Genomic DNA, 19,357 nt, shown 5'->3' on the forward strand with positions numbered 1-19,357 from the left:
GGTATGATGTGTGCCGGAAGCGACACCAGCGGACGGTGTGGCGCTGTCACCGTCTCGCACGGCTCAACTGCAATGGCCAGCTCGTCCTCCAATACTTCCTCCTCCTCGTCAGCGTCGTCACCGTCCGCTTTCAAGTGTCCCCGATGTCCGCGTGCCTACGCCCTCTCGTACACGCTCGAACGGCACATGAAGTACGAGTGCGGTGTGGCCAAGCAGTTCGGCTGCTTCAAATGTGGCAAGCGCTTTTCGCGCAAGGACATCCTGAAGGCACATATTTCCAACACCAAATCGCACTGTGCGGCCGCTGCTGCCGCCGCCTTCGTTGCCGCCACCGGCTTCGAATCCTCGTGAAGCTACTGTAATGGAGGAGGTGGAGGAGGAGGAGGAATACTATAACCACCACCAAGTGGACACTTAATACCACCCAACTTAGATATTGTGGGTGGATATGGACATTCCAACTACTTGATCCGAAGGATCGGAGACCGGCGAGGGCTTAACTAGTAGAACAATCCTTTAGAACCAAAAACGAACAAAGCAGAGCGCAGTGGGAGAGCGATGCGAGTTTTTTGTGGTTATTTACGCAAATAGAAGAACGAAATGTAAATATAGTCGCGGAACACAGGGAATCACTTGCTGCAAGCGTCAAAAACACCACATATTTGTAAAACGGTTACAGAGATAATAAAAGAAATTTTGTTGAAACAAAAAAAAACCACTGCGAATCAAGCCTTCGATCAAGTCCGGTTGAGAAGAGAATTCCCCTGGATGTTGTAGATGTTGTGTTTCTGTTCATTTTCTCTCTTGGCCCCCACCTACTTGTCTGTTGTTTCCCGTGACATCGGGACGCGCGAAATACGTCCAAGCGAGATCATATTGGTTGTACAAAGCAAATCCACTAGTTATCTTCGTAGAACTACTTAAGACGTTGAGAAAGAGAGGGAGAAAGAGAGCACAGATTGTGGTGTACAGAAAGGCACACTTGCCGGTATCGGAGCGTTTAATGTAATGTGTATAGGTAGGGGTATTCCTGGTGGTGTCTCCTAACCGATGCATCCTGTTTTTCTTTTGTTTTCTCTGCATATCCCTTTTGTATCCCCAAACAAAACACAATTCCCCAAACACAACGCCCACCCACAAATCAGGATACTTTTCGCTGTATGGTGGCAGACTCTACTACTACTCAGCCTTTGGGGGGAGTGGGTAGGCGGATGGATGGTGTTCATGTTGGATAACTCCTTGTTTCCATCCCCCATGTTCTTGTTGTGCTAAACAAAAAGCATAAATCATAAGCTATGGTTGTATCTTTTCTTTTTTTTTCCTCTGTTTTATTTTCAATATTCCATTATATCACTCTTTCTAATTCTGTTTCGGTTGGCTGTGTTTGTTTTTCTTTCCCCATCCAATTGTTGTTTGCACTTTGGCGCACACTACTAAGGCCCGCTCACATCACGATCTTTTTTGTAATGAGTGTTGGTTTTTCCCTTTTTTTATATGATTTTTAATGGATAAAGGAGGAGAACGGTGGGAGGAAACTTTCTTATGCTTAGATTTCTATTCCTTCTCCCCAACCCCTCCTCTACACAAATACACACACAGATTTGAGCTGCATTTTAAAAGTATTTGCAATAGTTTAATTTATTTACGTCAAACGAATATTTTAATTCATTTGAGAGAAGAAGAAAGAGTCATATTTTGTGTAATTTTTACCCACCAATGGAGGGGCGTCTATTTACTTCCTTCCGCTGTGGGATTTTTTGGTCATAAGATCAGATCACATCGCTAAAAAGATCAATCTTAGGGGTCGCTTCCGTTGTACCACAACACATCAGTGCCTTTTCCACTCTCTCCCTCTCTTTGTTTTTTTCTCCTCGGTAGGTGCAATTACCGACATGATGATGTCCGCCTACAGCCACCACCAACACTCCACCAGTCTTGTCACCGAAGCGTTGTTGCTAACGTCCTCGTTGTCGTCTACTTCACCGCCGCCGCTGCCGGTGGTGGTGGGGTCTCAGACGTTCGCAACGTCGCCAGCATCCTTGCATCAGAGGCAACCGCTACAGCCAGCACCGGCGCAGAAAAACTCCTCGTCATCCTCCTCGTCGTCCTCGTGCTGGTCGATGCCAGCTGACACTGGTGGCGATAGTAGAAAGAAAGCGGCCGATGGTCGGCGATACGGAGTGAATTCTTGCTACTGCCGCTTGGCCGCACATCAGGCGCATGGTGCATGCGCCTGTCCTTCCACAACTACTGCCCCGGTGTCCACCGAGGACGACGCCGCTGTCAGTAGTAGCAAACGGCTGGGTGACATCGTTGTCCAAGATGGCGGAGGTAGAGCACTCCGGGGGCTTAGTGGGAGAATTAAAGTCGTCACCTCTGGCCTGTTACAGGCCGATGTGAGCGCCACAATCGGGGCTGGTGGTGGTAGCCTTACGTCCACCGCCACCCTGGCCAGCAGTAGCAAGCGATTTCGGTGTGAATACTGCTCATTTTCCTGCTCCTGGCGGTACGATTTGAAGCTACACCTGAAGCAGAAGCATGGCATTCACAAGAAGAATGTGTAAAATCTGGTAAAACACACGATCGTATTGAAGATCGCCTTTGTAGAATCTCAATGGAAGTGGAGTCAAGGGTCAACTTCCTTTCCTTGTTTGTTGGAAATTTTTGTTATTGATAAAGTTGCCGGAAGGAAATCCGCACTGTGTAACTCTCCCACCTTTCCCAAGTCGGAAAATAAAAGCCGGGATCGCTTTTGTCAAGAATTTACTGTGGTTTCAGTAAGAAAAAAAAATTAATGTTGTTGAGCTCTGTTAAACGGCAGGAAAAAAAGAAACTAGTTAATAAAAAGCAATTGTACAACGAAGAGAAGAATACAAGAACTGTGGTACAGAATAGTCCGTTTCTCAATTGTGAACTACATCCAATATGATCTCCTTCAACGTGTATCTCCGTCTTGGTCGCGCAAATTTCGCTTCCGCCTATTCGTTTAATGTTCTCTATTTTTTTTCACCCATCGATGCGTGTTTTCGACCGGTCGTTCTTTCTCGTTGTCCTTCATCTCTGGTTAAGCAGTTATACATTTTTTATAGTTTATTTTTTTCTTATGTTTAGTTGAATTGTTCAGTTGTTACCCAGTATAGAGTAGTTTTGTATTTTCGTTTTTGCACGGTTAGCGTTACAAATGAGGCTGTCGCCCTTCTGTTTTTCCAAACGACAACTGTTCGTTCGAATCGACGTTAGTTAGTATGATTTTAGTTTAGTTTAGTACTTTGTGTTTGTCCATATTTTTAGTTTTTTTTCTGTTTTCATTTTATTCGTTTGTTTGCTCCCTTGCGATTCTTGTCGAACACCCCCGCCTTGTGGCGGTTTATTACCCTGGGAATGTGTGTCGAACCCTCCCCCAGTTTCCCACCTCTGCGTCCCCGTTAGCAAGGGGCACCGTAGGGTGTTTTGTACGTGTACCGAGCAGTAAAGAACTACCAGTATTCGTATGAGAGATAGTTTTCAAGTAAAAACAAAGAGCAGTATCTTTCTTAGGTAGAGGATAGTGTGTGCATCCGTGCAGCTGAGCAGAAGACATTTGTCGTTATCCTTATGGGTTTCATTCAAAGCCGATAGTATCATTTTGTTGTTTTCTTTTCTCTTCCACTTCTTTTTCTTTCCTTCGGTGACCTTTCCGGTTTGGTTTTCCTTTCCGTTTTGGGCCGCGCATGATTCGGAAAATGATTTGTGTGCGTGTGTGTGATTTAATTCATACCCCCCGATCATATGTGTGGTCGTCGTCGTCGTCATCATCATCATCACTATCATCACCGTGCATCGCTACACCTATCATCATCGACACCATCGTCGTTTGGAAATCGGGTGACAAAATAATTCATTAAACTATGTAGATTATAAAATGTCCACCAACCTGCTGTACAGTAACTTCCTCGACATCACGCTGCAGCGGTTCCGCTGCTCGGTCTGCGACAAGAGCTACCTCCGGAAGCGGCACCTGCAGCGGCACATGCGCGACGAGTGCATTGGCATTCCGCCCCGGTTCCACTGCGATCACTGCGAGTCCAAGTTCCGGCGCAAGTACCACCTGGTGCGCCACATGGCCTCCAAGCACGGCATCCAGATGGACCCGGGCCCGATAGTGAAGCCGGGCGGTGGTGGAGGCAGTGGGGGTGCTAGTGGTGGCGGTAGTGGGACCGGTGGTGGCAGCTATGGTGATGCCGGCGGTTCCGGCAGTGGCACCGAGAACGAGGAACAGCACCACCAGAAGTACGTCAAGATGGCGAAGGGCAAAGGCCGTGGGGGCAATCTGGCCACCATTGCGGCGGCTGCAGCGGCGGCCGCTGCTGCTGCCGCTGGTGCAACGAACGGTGGCGATGGGCCGGATGACAGTGCCGATGGCAAGTTTTCCGTCGATGCGCTCATGGTAAAGCAGGAGGTGATGACGGACGCGGATGGCGCGCAGTCGACGATGTACCAAAACTTCAAGAATCTCTTCTTCGACTACGCACTGAAGAATGTTCCCACGCCGATGCAATGAGCGCCTGCCAGAGCGAATTGATAGGAAAGACGGAGACGAAGAGACAAGTATGATACGCTGGCTCAGAACGGTGACATACTAACGCTGACGAAACACTACGCCGTGCCATTTGTGGATATAGAAGTACCAACTATTCCTGCTTCGTTCGCCAAGCAAGGGATAAGGGATCGTTGGCCATCGTTTTGTGTGTTGTGTGTGTTGTCGGAACTTTTACTCACTGTCACAAACTGGCTTGCTCTCTATCGTCTCACGTCTCTGTCACTGCCGCCGCAAAGGGTTATACCTCCATTCATTTTCAATCGCAACGATACGTTCCAACTTTTAAGCTGTATCTCATGATTTATTGTATTTTTTCGCGTTTTGTGGCGTCGGCACCAGTTTTCTGCGAGACCGTTCATTTGTCTACGTACTTAGTCTTAGTTATTTTCTTTACCTTTTAATGACACACCACTAAGTGATACGATTTTAAAACGCGCGCGTGTGTGTGTCTTCCGTCTTTTGAAGTCCTTTCACGTGCCATTTGCGGTTAGGAACTTCCTCCGTACGTCATATACCAAATCATTGATCCAAATTAGTGTCCGTGTTCCACTGGAGCGAAGGAGTTTGGTGCCATCAAGTGTGTTGTTCCAACGAAACGAAACTTTGGTATGGTTTACAAGAAATTATGAGGCACCGCGAGGGAAGATTTTTTTTTTTACACCTAGAAGATACAATTATTTTATACCAAATTCAACAAATATTGCCATTCAAGCCACCACTAGGTTGTGTAACATTGTCAGGGATAGGAAGAAAAGGGGGGATGGGCGTTAGCGTTAGGAAAAATCCATTCGGTCGGATATCGTTTGGCTTTTAATTTTTGAACTTTTTTTTTTACAACCAGTACAACAGGACAAACGTGACTGCGCACATTATTATTTCTACTACATGACGATCTATGCGCAAGGCTTAGGAGATCTCTTATATATAACTAATTTTTTAATGATATTGTACGTACTTTAGTATTCTTTACATCACTGCGAAGATACGATCGAGGTGGTGAACGATAACAGATTGCCATATATATTTTTTGTATCTTTTTTTTGACAAGTATTGGGACACCTATCAAAGCGGTGGGACCATGATTCGCACAAGACAGACAAGCGTGTGTCCAACAACCGAACGGCTACTTAGAAGTAATAATGAAAACGATATTTGCCCTACGAAGCGCTTTTACCATTTACTCAAAACAGCAAACCACTCATCTCATTATCTTCTTCTGCTGTGTATCGAAAACCTAACTTAAACAAAAACACTTTTCTTCATCTACCACTTAAGTTAGTTCTCTTACTTTCCTTTAGTGCCCTAAGTGACGGCGAACGGAGGTTGCCAAAGGGAGTCACCCTAGAGAGATTCTTTTTCTTTTGCTTTTGTGGCGATAACATATATGATATTATAGTTCTTTAGTGTATTAGGTTTACTAGACAGGGCAGCGAGTGCGAAACCATAGATGAAATAGAGAAGGGAGAGTGTCAAAGAGGAAAGGTTAAGCGAGTAAAAAAGCGAACAATGAACCATATACCAATAAACATGCGCCAAATTATTTTATGGATGAACTCCTAAGCAAAAACTAACCAATGTGTCTCCCAAGTGGGACGACTTTTTATTTCCTGGACGACGAACCCCTCCCCATTATGATGGGCCGTAGAGGGCCTTTCCCTATCATAACCTTTTGGGTAGACGCGGGAATCGGGGATGGGTGTAGGCCATAATGTGTCGAGTTTATGTGAACGGTTAATTACCAAATTTTTTTTTTTTTCAGTTTTTTTCCAGCTTCCCTTCTCATCAAAAATACAGCTAATTCGGTAGCAGTTCATTTCTTTTCGGCTCTGTCCAAAATCAGCAGCATTATCATCATTCTATGTAATTTTTGTTTGGCCTCTGCGAACGTTAATTTTTCCCATTCTTAAGAGAAGCACACGTGGTTCTTCACCAGAAACTCTGTGTGTGTGTGTGTGTGTAGCTGCCAGAAATAATAGAGGCGATAGAAATACTAGCGTGTTCTTTTAGTGATTAGTAAATATGTACGATAATGTACGCGCCGCCAATTGCTGAACAAAAAAACCCATAAAAACGACACATCACAAAAATGCTAGTACTCGCTCTCTGCTCACAACCACCACCACCACAACCACACCGCCATAAGTGTCCTTTTAGTTAATCCGTTAAAAACCACATTCCAACTCTAAAGTCTACCCACGCATGCGTGTGATGGTTTTTCGCGATTGTGTGTGTGTTTTGTTCTATTGTTTTTGCAAGATCTTGGCAAGCGCCAGGCCCTCCTACCACCGCCGTTGGTTTGTCCTTATTGCGTGTGGCTTGTTTGCCATTTTTGTTTTCATCTGCTAGCAAAAATGATCGATAACACTTTCACGTGAATATCCAATTTTTCATTTCATGATGATAGGATCTAATAATAGTGTCGCTTTACTTAGTGCTTAGTGTTTTCTAATGGAGAGATAGAGAGCAAAGAAAACCATCAACACACAAACACACACACAAACATTCATTAATTTTTTTGTTTGACCAACAAACAACTCGTCAAGAAAATTCTTATATTTGTGGTGCGTGGTCAAGAAGCGAAAAGTTATTAAAAATGGATCTTTACAGATATTTGTTTTCAATTTTTGGTTTGAACACAACCGTTACAACATAACGCAGGGATTGTTTCTGTGTCCCTTTCACTTGATGTTCCATTCGTTGTGTATTAGATCTAGTTTAGATTAAAACACGAAAAAAAATCCTACTGTTTTCTCAATCGTCGTCGTCGTCGTCGTTACAATAGTATATTTTCCACCCCTCCTTGAACCCCACCCAACTGTCTCTGTGTGCGTGTGTGTGTGTCACGCCTCTCTGTTCAGTGTGCGCAAAGGTTACTTGTTGAACACGGTCCCTCCGGATTCGTTTTTCATTTCTTCTAATCTGTAGGGCTTTTGATGGAGAAGTCCTTCAAAACGTCACCGGCAGGCTCGCTGGTGTCGACGGGGGCAGCGGCAGGGGCATCGGAGACAACGGTGACGGCCACCGGGGCAGGTAACAGTCGGTGCCGTAGCGCCGGTGGTGGTAGTGCCGGTGGTGGCACCATGCGGAGTCTCCAGCTGCAGTTGAACGATTTCCTGTACGACGTGAAGTTTTCCGATCTGTCCAAGTTTCTCAACGCCAGCGGGCGGTACCAGTGTCCGCGACGAAACTGTGATAAGAACTACAAGGACGCCAGCTCGTTGCAGCGGCACATCAGGTGAGGATCGTCGATCAACCAGCTGGTGGAGTGTGTATATTCGTTTTCATCTCATCCTTGCAGCATTTAAATTCGAACCATCTTTTGATCGTTCATTTCTAGAGTTGTCTCCCAACTTAAGCCGACTAACGTTTGCTTGCTTCCTTTTTCTCGTTACAGATACGAATGTGGTGGCATGAAGAAGTTTCGTTGCGTCATGTGCGGGAAAGCGTTTTCGCAAGGGTCGCACCTAAAACGACACCTTGAGTCTGGCGTTTGCATTAAGTACTATTTCTAACAGCAATCACTGCTGCAGCAGCAACATCATCAGCAGCACGAGCAGCAGCAGCACTCAACTGCTGCTGATGTTGCATTGAACGATGTTGCTGTGTTGCGCTGATATGCTCAAAAAAAAATGCTCGGTAGAAGAAGGTGTTGTTCTGATGTAACACCATTCTCTGCTAATACATATATTTGCCAAACAAAAAGACCATCTTTCGATCGGTAATGCGATTGATTTGTTATTAATTTTTATCGTTACACACTCGCAGATTGGTTGTGTCCAGTATGATCTACTCTTATGATAAGTGCTCTCAGCCGGCACTTCACCCCCCGCCTAGTCTTCTTTCTCGGTTTCAGCTTGTGGAAACGATGCACCAAGATCAGGAAGCCACCTGATCTGCGGGTTATACTTGGGTGAACGATCTCGATCATTGCTTACATATCATCTGCGGTAACGGAAAACCCCCTTGGATCCAAGCTGTTTTCCCCCCTTCTTTCTATTATTGTTATGCTCTGGTGTGTTGTTTTAGTTATCTTACACACCGCGAACGAGTGATTATCGAGTCTTGCGTTGGAGTGTCGTGCGAGGATCGGGGGAGAAGAAATTGTTATTTATTGTTTAGGTAGAGAAGGAGAAAGGGTGGTTGGGGAGGTGCTTTAGTAAGGTTGAGTCAACAGTGATGATAAGTCCACGGCATACAAAGATTCGCAGTCGTACCGTGAGGCCGAATGTCCTGTGTCTGTCAGTTTCAAATCTTTTTGGTTGCTAGTACGTGTTGTAGATCCTTAAAAAGGGAAAGGTGAAAACAGCAGACAATGTAAAAAAATTGACGTAACAACAAAATTTCAACGAACAACCTTAGCGAAAAATCTAGTCCTGAATATGGAATGATGGAAGGGAAGCAAACAAAATATACCTTTGGTTAAAAAAAGGTGAAACGATTACCTAGTAGAATGTGTGATATATACATATACATATATACATTAAAAATGTCATAAAACCTCATGGAACTCTTTGTGGTGTGGTGTGTTACCACGTCCAGTTGTTGTTATGTTTGAGAGTGCAGTGAGAATCATACGATTATATAGCCGGTAGTAGTAAAACGCAGGATAGATTAAATAAACGTTGGAAAACGGTGAAATCAATTGCTGGTAGGTTTGTGTAAATGGTTTTTGTAAGGTGCCGTTGTTGAAGAATAGGAAACAAAACAAAACGAAATCTCTAAACCAACCGTAGTCAGTGAAGTGAAGTAATGAAAATCGCCATATAAGTACCAAACGATAAACAGAATACAGGAATAGCTGATGCCAAAAAAAAAACAAAAAAAAACTTACTAGACCTTGGGTTGTTCTGTGTTCGTGTGGGTTTGGGCAACTGATTTTTTGGGTCTTCCTCGATTCTAGTCAATCTTTTCGATGGTTACTTTACTCGTGAAGGTTTGTATTAATATCTACGCTGATAATGTTTTGTCTGTGCTGTTTTTACTTCGTCTGGTGGTAGCGTTTTGTTTGTTAAACAAACGATACTCAAGTGTTCATCTTTTCTAATAAATAACATTCTTTTCTTGTTTTTTCTCTTTCTACTTTCCGGTTTTGCTTCATGCCCTGTGATTCTGTTACCTATGGCAGACGAAGGAAGAGAGACTCGGGACTCGTTAATGTTAGAACCATCGTCGCTCGCTAGCTTAACTGACAGTACCTACTACGAAGTGGACATTGGAAACTACAAAGCATCTAATTAAGCCCCCTTCAGGAAGCCGAGAAACGGAAGAAAAAAAGTGTCAGAAATGTAACGTTCTCGGCAGAAGCGTCGAGCGTTCCACCCAAGTCGAATAAACCAACGAATTGGTACCGGTGTAGGGTCTGATACGACCTACGAAAAAAAAGTACACTCCTACGTGGCAGTACACTCCACACGCGGAAGTGTGGACAACGGCCCATGATTGTTCTGTGCGCACTGTACATATCGCTGCAGACGCCACGATCACGTCGTAAGCCAGTTGCACAACATACGCAAGATACGATCGAAGGTGTCCATCGTGTGTGTGTGTGTGTGTCGGCTAAATGAATATACTCGCCCTTTGCTGGATTGATACACACGACAGCTTGGTGTCGAGGAAAAGGCAACAAAGTATTAAAATAAGTTCGAATTCGATCGTCTTTGCCTGCGGGGATCAGTGATCGCGTATTTGCTATGCTACAATCTGTTTCTTCCCCCTCCCACTTCTTCTCCGCCTATTTCGAATGTCTTCTTGCAGTTACCGTAAAATAAAATGAAATATCGAAACAACCATTTGCTTTCGGGTTTGGCCTTTATCCATCTATCTTCATTACATCATCCATTTATTTCACCATACACGATCGCGCGCGCCACAATGCAACTACACCATCAGACTTGATCATCGCTACAGAAAGTGTAAATAAAATTCCCCTGTCAATATTCAGCTGTGTGCCCATCATCGGTATCCTTTTTTCATTCCCCCAACACCCAATCATGCTCTTCTCATTTGCAATGTGTGTCTATGCTATTGACTGCAACTTCCATCTTCCATTTCTGGCTTACCCCCTTCTTTCAATTCCTTCATTGCCAACACCTATCAGTATCTTCTCCTTCCCCCTTTGGTAACGAACTCACACTCAACGCCATTTGGTCGCCTAACAACATTCAGGGTAGTTCTAAGAGACTTAAGCAACAAACAAAAATAGATTTGTAAACAAGATCTCGGGCTGGTTGGTCGGATTGGTACGCGGTGTTCCTAATAGTGTGAAGAGGGGTAATATAGTGGAAACAAGCACCTCATTTGTACGGTCATAAGTGGATAACCAACCGTCTGAATCGTCAGTCTGTTGACTGTCCCACGTAGTGTACATGTTGAAAGATCGTTTTCTAAAACCCATCTCATGCCATTTTGTGTAAATTATTTCCATAAAAAGGATAGCAATTGAAAAGGCACACATTTTGTAAATATTTGTCACATGTTTCGGCCAACGAAATGTTGCTTTTTTCCATTTTGCTTGTAAAAATCATCGCCATAAGAGTCAACCTTATTTCATGATACTATTCTGTTCGTAATTGTGTATTCACCTACGTAATATTTTTTCCCAATGCCCCAATAATGTTACATTACATCAAACTACAATTTAATCACCAATGCAGTCAACCTCATGCAATGTCGCTTTCTTTTTCTAGTTTTGATATGGAGTAAAAGTTTGCTATGCAATTTTTATCACGTTTTCGATGTTTAAACCGAATGTTGTGTTTCTGTTTCGGTTGACTCAAGTAAAAGTAAACATTGTTTTTCGTGCCGTCTCGTTTCATCTTACTTTTGGTTTATCAACGTTGAACTCTAGTACTGTGCAACATTTTGTCATGCTACATAAATTCTTAATTAAAGTGCCTTTGGTTTCATGTATGTTTTCTGTAAGTAAAACCTCAAATTAAATGGTGAACAAATATTCTGAACAACATAAAGAACACAGTCACGAACACTACACACAGTGAGATCACTAAAATGATCTTTATGAGATCAAAAGAAGATTCTTTCTTCTCGATAAAATAATAAAGTACCAAATCACAACATTTAGAGTTGATAAAAGGTTAAAGGTGCCTTTCGAAATGCAACATTACACAAAGAACACACTGAAACTAGCATACAGAATAGAACGTTGTAGAGTTGGTGAATGCAGTAATAATTCCTTTCGTCGCTGTTTTATTTTTGTTTGTTGCTAGTGCTCCAGGGACAATAGCCTCACTAACATACGGCCTTCTTCTCCGTTTCCTTTCAGGTGGTAAACGAAAAGTGGTGCGCATCCTGACAAAGAAAATCGCAGCGGGTGGTTCCGATCAGCAACCAAGTACAGCAAGTGGCAATACGTCCAGCGGGAAAAAGATAAGAACAATTACGGTAACGACCTCCGAGCCGGCACTGTTGGTTGAGGAAGAGGATCTCTCGTATATAAGCAACACGTCACAACCGCAACAGCAGCAACAACAGCCTGTTCAATTACGCCAAAGTGCTCGACTGCAAAATGCAATGATTGCAAGCGGCAATTTTAGTGGTGGTGGTAGTGGTAATGGCAATTCCACGATATCGATAACGCTAGCCCCCGACTCGGGCATATTACCGACGTGCAGCAGCGCCACCACAACCACCACCAGCTCGGGCATTGTACCTACGGCACTTATAACCCACGCCACCCCTGTCGTGCTGAACGATTGTCTGCTAGAGAGCAAAAACATCGTCGTCACGAAGAAGGACAACAACTATATCCTTTTCACGGCCGATCCCGATCCGGAACCGATGTCCTCGGCATCCGGATCGCTCGTGCTACCGATGCGTGGCGCTACACTGGTGGCGACCGGTAGTGGACTCGGTGACGGCGGTAGTGGCAGCGGAGTGAGTGGCATGACTACCACCAGCAACGCTGTCAACACCACCACCACCACCGTGATCGACACCGTGCGGCTCGAGGATCTTCTGAAGAAGGAGAAAATTATCAAGCAAACGGAGCTGCACCCTGACGGAACCACGGCAACGACGTACATATTCGATGAGTGCGGTAATGCAAACAAAAAAACAAACACACCCTCATGAAAACATCTCTCGCTCACAACAACACCACATACACACTAAACCCCCTTTTCTCTTGCACTATCTCTTCAAACAATCAAAACCGGAAGAGTCGCCGGAGGAAATAAAAACGAAAGTTTTCCACAAACGCACTACATACCACGAACAACATTATCACATATACTACAATTATCTGTCACTTTACACCTTAGCTTTCTTCTTTTCTTCTCAACAAAACATGTCCATGGTTGGCAACAGGACATGGTTTTGTGGGATTTCCAGTTCCACTTTTTGTGAATTGGAAAATTAAAACATTATTTATCGTCTAAAAGCAAAACAAGCACATCACTTCACATAGCTCTCACAACCATTATGACGTCTCAACCACCTACAGACGAACATAAACGCTCCTTTCTTTTTCTCTTTGTTATTTGTGATTTTAGTATGTTGACTTTATTGCTTTTTATAGTGGTGGTTTTTTTTAAGTTTAAGTTGTCATATTTTGTTTTATATACTTCTTTGAATTTATGAAGTCTTGTACAAGATTTTCCACATTTATCTTTGCATTTGAACAATTTAAATGTTTCTTTAATGAGTCTTATATCAAATTTGTGATAAGTGCTGTGAAGGAGTGCTGTTTTGAATTTGTTTCTGGAATAACTTTTATCTTTTGAAATGAAAGTTATCCTCGTTGGTTTTGGATTAGCACTAACAACGTTATGGAAAGGTAGTTTTAATAATTACTTAGTTCAGTATTTCCTTCTTTTTTGGAAACAAAAGAAAGTGCAAAAGTTTTGTAAAACAGGAAAGATTTTTATTTCTTCTTTTCGAACTTTTGTACTTTTATTGTTTTAAAGCATTTTTCACTCACTAAACCTGGGTGAATGGTATTTGTTCGAAAATATTTAGTAAAACCTAATCCCCGGTATTCGTTTTAGTTTCTTCAAACGTTGTTATGACTGGGAATTAATTTTTCCCGTCTTACTCTATCTCTTCTGACTAATCGTGGGAATACAGTTGGCTATATTAACCGGGTTCTCTATCTTTCGTTCTCTACTAAAGTTTCACACATTTTCGACGACTGGTGGTTTGTTGACTTACTTTTTTACCTTCTTTCGTTGGGCTGCTGGGTGCTGTGTATCGTAATCAAATAAAACATTACATCGGCGGTTTGTTGTTTCGTTTTTCTTTCGCTCCTTCCGTTTGTCTCTTATGGATATTAATTTCATCACGAAGTATTGCGGTATTTTATATGATTTATTTCGTCGGTCTTGGGTATCCTTTACTGTCTGTGGTGGGATTTCGTTATTTCACTTATTAATCTATCATTTTATAAGTCTCATATTACTCTGGTACGATGCAATAACGCATCGAAATTTGTTGCCATTCAAGTGTGTTTCTACTATTCTTCGGTTCCGGTGAATAATAGAAGCACCTTAAAAATGCTATTATTATACCTATATAATTTTCCTACGATTGCGTTTGAAGCATTGTTTTAGTGTGCTGCGTGACTTCTTATTATTCTTTTCGATAGCCTTTTCATTTTCAAACACAACATATTCTTTTAATCGCGCTTGCCTAGTATTTTACCAATCTGTTTGACTAGTTAATCTGCTATTATAACAACAACTTTAATGCTATTGCTATCGTTTGCAATGATCGTTGCCACTACTTCTGTTATACTTGTTTCTACTACTTTTTTTTTTACTAATCATAGTATTTGAAGCCATGTTTTCTATTATATATTTCTAACGATCGTGTTGAGTGACTTGTGACATGACAGCTTAAATGCGTTTTATTTCTCTGGTTTCTCTTTTTGTTTTTTTTTATTCCTTTTGCATATTGTACGAATTTCGTTTCTGAACTGATTTAGTATACAATACACTCATTTAAGATCCTCTACTTCACCAACCACACACACAAACACATTACACAAACTACAATTTCACACAATCCAATCACACTGCTCTCCTCTCTAGAATATCCTTCTATTACAGAGTATTGTGCGTGCGAATGTTGCAAGTTCGGCATTTAACTATGTCGAGCTGAGCACAACTTCTATCAGCTCACTTAGCATAAACATACACACATACATACACTTATCGAAAGCATCGCATGAGCACAGAAGGGGGGGAAGTTAAAACCCCAACCATTTGCGTCGCGATCGATTGTTGTGTGTTGTGTGGCAGTGAGTTTGGTATCGCATAGATCAATTCCCACCCTGTAAACACCCTCCGTATCCGCGTGTGTGTTTGTTGCTGATACGCGTGCCATTTGAGGCACTCGTACTATCCGAGTGTTTGAGAACCGACGAGCATCAAAATGGTGGTGGAATCACTTGTATTAATGGTCATCTTTTCTTCTTTCTTATTTCTCTTTCCTTCCCCCGTTCCCCTTTTTTACTCCTTATTGGCTATGTCCCCTTGTGTGTGTCCGTTGGTCTTCTTGGTCTCGGCGGAACACCTCTCATGCATGTGCTACTACTACTACTACAGATATCCTACCGCTCAAGACTACGACCACGACGAGCGCCATATTGAAAGGAGCTGGTGGTGTCCCTGCCCTTGCACCTGCGTCGACGACTGCCATCGTTGGCAAGCGCATCACCTCGTCTCCGGGTGGCGGCGGTATCTCGGGAGGAACAGCGATAGTCACAAACGCCGGTGGATCGCCGACCACTATCTCGATCATGAAAATGGATGCTGGTCCGAATCGTAGTGGTGCACCGGAGTTGGTACCGTCGTCCAACTCGTTGCGCGGGTCGGACGGAGCGAGTATTAATATGTCGGGCAAGAAGCTGGTCTCTGTGACCCAGGGAAAACCGCTCGGTCATCCGCGCATCAAGTACTCGCGCTTGAAAAACCCTTTCCAGAGCAGTATCACTGCTGGTACGGGATCGTCAACCTCCTCCACGGTGTCCCTGCCGATTCTAACCATCCCGACAGTGACACCATCGTCCGGTGCGGTGCTGCAGGAAGTGCGTCTTCCAGCACGGGTGCAAGATGTGCCAACAAGCACCACCACCGTGGCCGTATCCGAGCGGCAGCTTTTGAACTTTTCGCTCTCACGTAAGCTCGGCGGGGTCCAGCAGCATCCACAGCAGCACGTCACGATAGCGGCAGGAGGTGGTGGAGGCCCGGCCGGTTTGACCGCGATCAGTGCCATCCAGCAAATCCCGATCGCGGCCGCCCTTGGGCGCGGCAACTCGGTCACACGTTACACCGCGGTGAACGAGTACGAGACGTCCGGCTCGAATACTTCGCAGAGTGCCGATTTTCCGCCCGGCATGATCGACGATCTCGACTACTCGGTGATCGATGACATGGATCTGTCCGATGAGGTGCAGACAAACTTTAGCAACGCGGTCGCGGCTGCTGCAGCGGCCTCCGAGGCAGCCACCAATCTGACTTCCGCGCAACAGCAACAGCAGCAGCAACATCAAACGGTGGCACTGGTTGCCACTGGTAAGGCCTCCCCATCGGACTTGGACAACAACGGATCTCAGAGCGATGATGAGGACGAGGACGGTGATCAGGATATGAAGGACGACATGTACGACGATGACGATGATCTGTCGCAGAAGGGTGGCAAGGGCAGGAAGTCGGATTCGAGTGCGAGCGGTGGTTCGAAGCTGCTGAACACGGCTGTCGGTGATAGCAAGTACGCGCTGCTGGCCAACACCAACATCATGACAAAGTTCGAGTACACGGTCAACGACTCGTCGATGGTAAGTGACACGGACGATGGTGAGGTGCGCCAGTACGTGTGCCGGCACTGCGGCAAGCGCTACCGCTGGAAGTCGACCCTGCGTCGCCACGAGAACGTCGAGTGCGGTGGCAAGGAGGCGTCCCATCAGTGTCCGTACTGCAGCTACAAAGCCAAACAGCGTGGCAATCTCGGTGTACACATACGCAAGCATCACGCCGACATGCCGCAGCTCGAGAGTCGCCGCAAGTCGAACAAGTCGCGTGACTCGATGTAATCCTTTTCGGTACGCCGGCTCTCCTCTCGCCCCACATCCTAAACAGCCTCCACCAAAATCAATTCGAACCATCCCCGATGCAAAAGTGTGTCCCGGCGTAGAGGGTTCACATTACTTTCCATCGCCTATGAAGCAAAGTGCAACCGACTGAAATTACTTTTCTTTCTACCTCACTGGACAGATTTTGCTTTCGAAAACTTTCTGTACCACAATTCTCTTGTAGAATGATATTATTTTACAACGAGGTGTCTAAACGAAATGGTTCATTGTTGCGATCATGAATCGGATAGTTTTTGGTTGTTTGCGTTTGGTTAAAATCGATCACCAGTCATTTTAAAAAAACATAAAAATTAAAACGCATTTGATCGTTTTGAAAACGTATAACTGCAGGAATTTAAAGATCCACAAACAAATCGAAATATACAGATCATAGTATCCTTTGCTTCAATGGACATAACATTTTCCCGACCCCTTCCTTGCCAACCATTCCTCGTTCCTTATTCGTGGGGATTTTGCCATCCATGGAAACCGGATTTTCTTTAAATCGTAAAGCATAACAGCCAAATTTGCTGCGACCGATCGCGTCCGTACGGAGCGTGGCCCGTCGTCACGTGGCCCGGTCGCATTACTTTTAACCTGCTCTCCTTTCTTATAGCTAGCTGGATCAGTGACAGTTTAAATGATTTAAGTATTTTACTTATGACTATTATCTATCGGTTTGATGTACCGTTTAAGCTTAAGTGTATGTGTGTCCCGGTGTGCGCTAATAATAGTCTCTAGTAGAATAGCAGTTTAGTTCACGACTTTACTTTATCTCTGTTGCGTTTGCCATTTTCAAGCTTAAGTTCAAGGAGTGAGCAACTTATCGACACGATCGTCCCCTCTCGTTCTGCTACATTTCAAAGTTCGGTTTTTGCACTGTGAACGTTTACACAACAGCATTTACATACATTTGCGTTTGAGATAGTTGTCTAATTATCGTTATACGATACATAAATTGGCACGCAAAAACACACACCAGCGAAGCGGATCCGCAGATGCTTTGGGTAAAGAAGGGTGTGCTGTGTGTATACTTTATTGTATTTTTTATTTAGACATAGGATCGCAGATCGTATCGATTAAAGTAAGGCATGGAAGGTTTTCACTGGAATGCTTTCATTTCTGGAACGTATTGTTAAGAAATGAAATGGTAAATAATATCAAAATGTGTGTGTTAAAGTAAACTTCACTCCTTAACATTATACAACATTACACAACTGTCGGAAGATTTAAGAGTGCATTTTATGTTTGTATGGAGTTATGTGGCAGAATTGATTGGCATCGTATTATATCGATTGTGTCAAAAATTTGTTTTTGTTTTTTCCCCTTTTCAATCATTACAAATCATTTGTGGGCGATGCAAAATATGATGGGAAGGTGCTCAACACCCGATACCATCTTTAAGATTCGCAGAAGGAGTAACTATTTTTGCTGAACCTTAATCCATCTGCATTGGAAAAGAAAAGCAACAGCAACAAAGCAGATGTAATATTGCCGTAAAGAGAATATAATATTATTATAAGAAAAGATCAAAAGAGAGCAATGTTCTTTACAAGAGAACACAAAATTATTTACGGAGGAGCTTCATAAGAGCCACAGAGAGAGTTAGATACAAAAAAAAGCACATGAAAGTAAAAGGAATGAAAATATTCAAATGTCGGAATGGGAGTAAGAATCGTGCTAAAACAAATCAGTTACTAGAGTAAAATGCGTGTAAGAATATAAGCGAAGATGCAAAAACAACTGTTGAATACAGGAGAAAAAAGTAAAAAGTATGTAATTTAAGAGAGTGTAGAAGTATATGATCCTTTGTCGTATCCTTGTGACGGTAGCAAACGTGTAAACGATTAGCATCAACATTTATTTTCTGTATAGGATGGATGCCACTCAAGAACACGTATTTTATATATAAAAAGATAAGAAAAAGTTTAAGCACACACCACAAGCAGCAAAATGAAGCCAAATATCGATGCCGTGTTTGAAGGAGGGGTGGGGGGAGGGGACCACGGTTAAATTTGTGTGCTAATTTGAAAAGTGCAGAAAAAGTAAAACGAAAAAAAAAACATAAAAAAAACTGACACAGGAAAAAATCCATATTTTAAGCGGCTATGTGTTACAAACGTGTAACTAATAGAACTCGAAGATGTACAAGTAAATGTGAACGTATTATAACATCATTTGCACGATGGAAAAACGTTGGAAAGGTTACAAAAAACACTGAACAAATTATACAAATCACACTCGTACATACACACACACACACACCCGAGCAACTCTAAATGAGTACAAAGAATGGTAGAAAAAAATGAAACAAAGAAAACAAAACAAAAAAGATTAGCTGATCATGAAAATTTACCGGATGTTAGTGGGAAAAGGAAAGTAAAATTAGTGCAGGAACAAAATATTCGCGTAAGTTTAACACATTTAAAAACAAAAAACACAGAACAAGTTATTAGTACAAGCCATGTAATCGACTTTGTTTTTATTTACGGTGTAATTGTAACGGAAAAATCGAATAAGTGCAATGGACTTAGAGTGATGAAATATCACAAAGCCTCCCTTTCCCGATTCAGTGACTACCTAAGACTTGTTGTGAGTGTGAGCTTGTGTGAAAGTGGATGAACAGAACTGTTGTTGTAAGAAAGCGATTGCCCCAGTAGGCGTTGAATGTGTGAATGTGAGAAAAATCG

The 19,357-nt window shown here is 43.3% G+C and overlaps 1 protein-coding gene across 3 annotated transcripts in view; it reads left to right on the forward strand.

Moving 5' to 3' along the window:
• Positions 1-18,806, forward strand: part of LOC131266963 (longitudinals lacking protein-like) — a 68,990-nt gene extending 50,184 nt beyond the window's left edge. For 2 of the 3 annotated variants that reach the window (XM_058269668.1, XM_058269667.1), the window contains exons 7-8: positions 11,862-12,635; positions 15,142-18,806. In XM_058269668.1, the coding sequence (XP_058125651.1) occupies positions 11,862-12,635; positions 15,142-16,628 (2,261 nt within the window). In that variant the 3' untranslated portion in view covers positions 16,629-18,806. The remainder of the gene's footprint in view (positions 1-11,861; positions 12,636-15,141) is intronic. The other variant, XM_058269669.1, reaches the window with a different exon arrangement.
• The last annotated feature ends 551 nt before the right edge of the window (positions 18,807-19,357 follow it).

The sequence above is a fragment of the Anopheles coustani genome, chromosome 2 (genome assembly GCF_943734705.1).
Source record: "Anopheles coustani chromosome 2, idAnoCousDA_361_x.2, whole genome shotgun sequence".
Lineage (NCBI taxonomy): Eukaryota > Metazoa > Arthropoda > Insecta > Diptera > Culicidae > Anopheles > Anopheles coustani.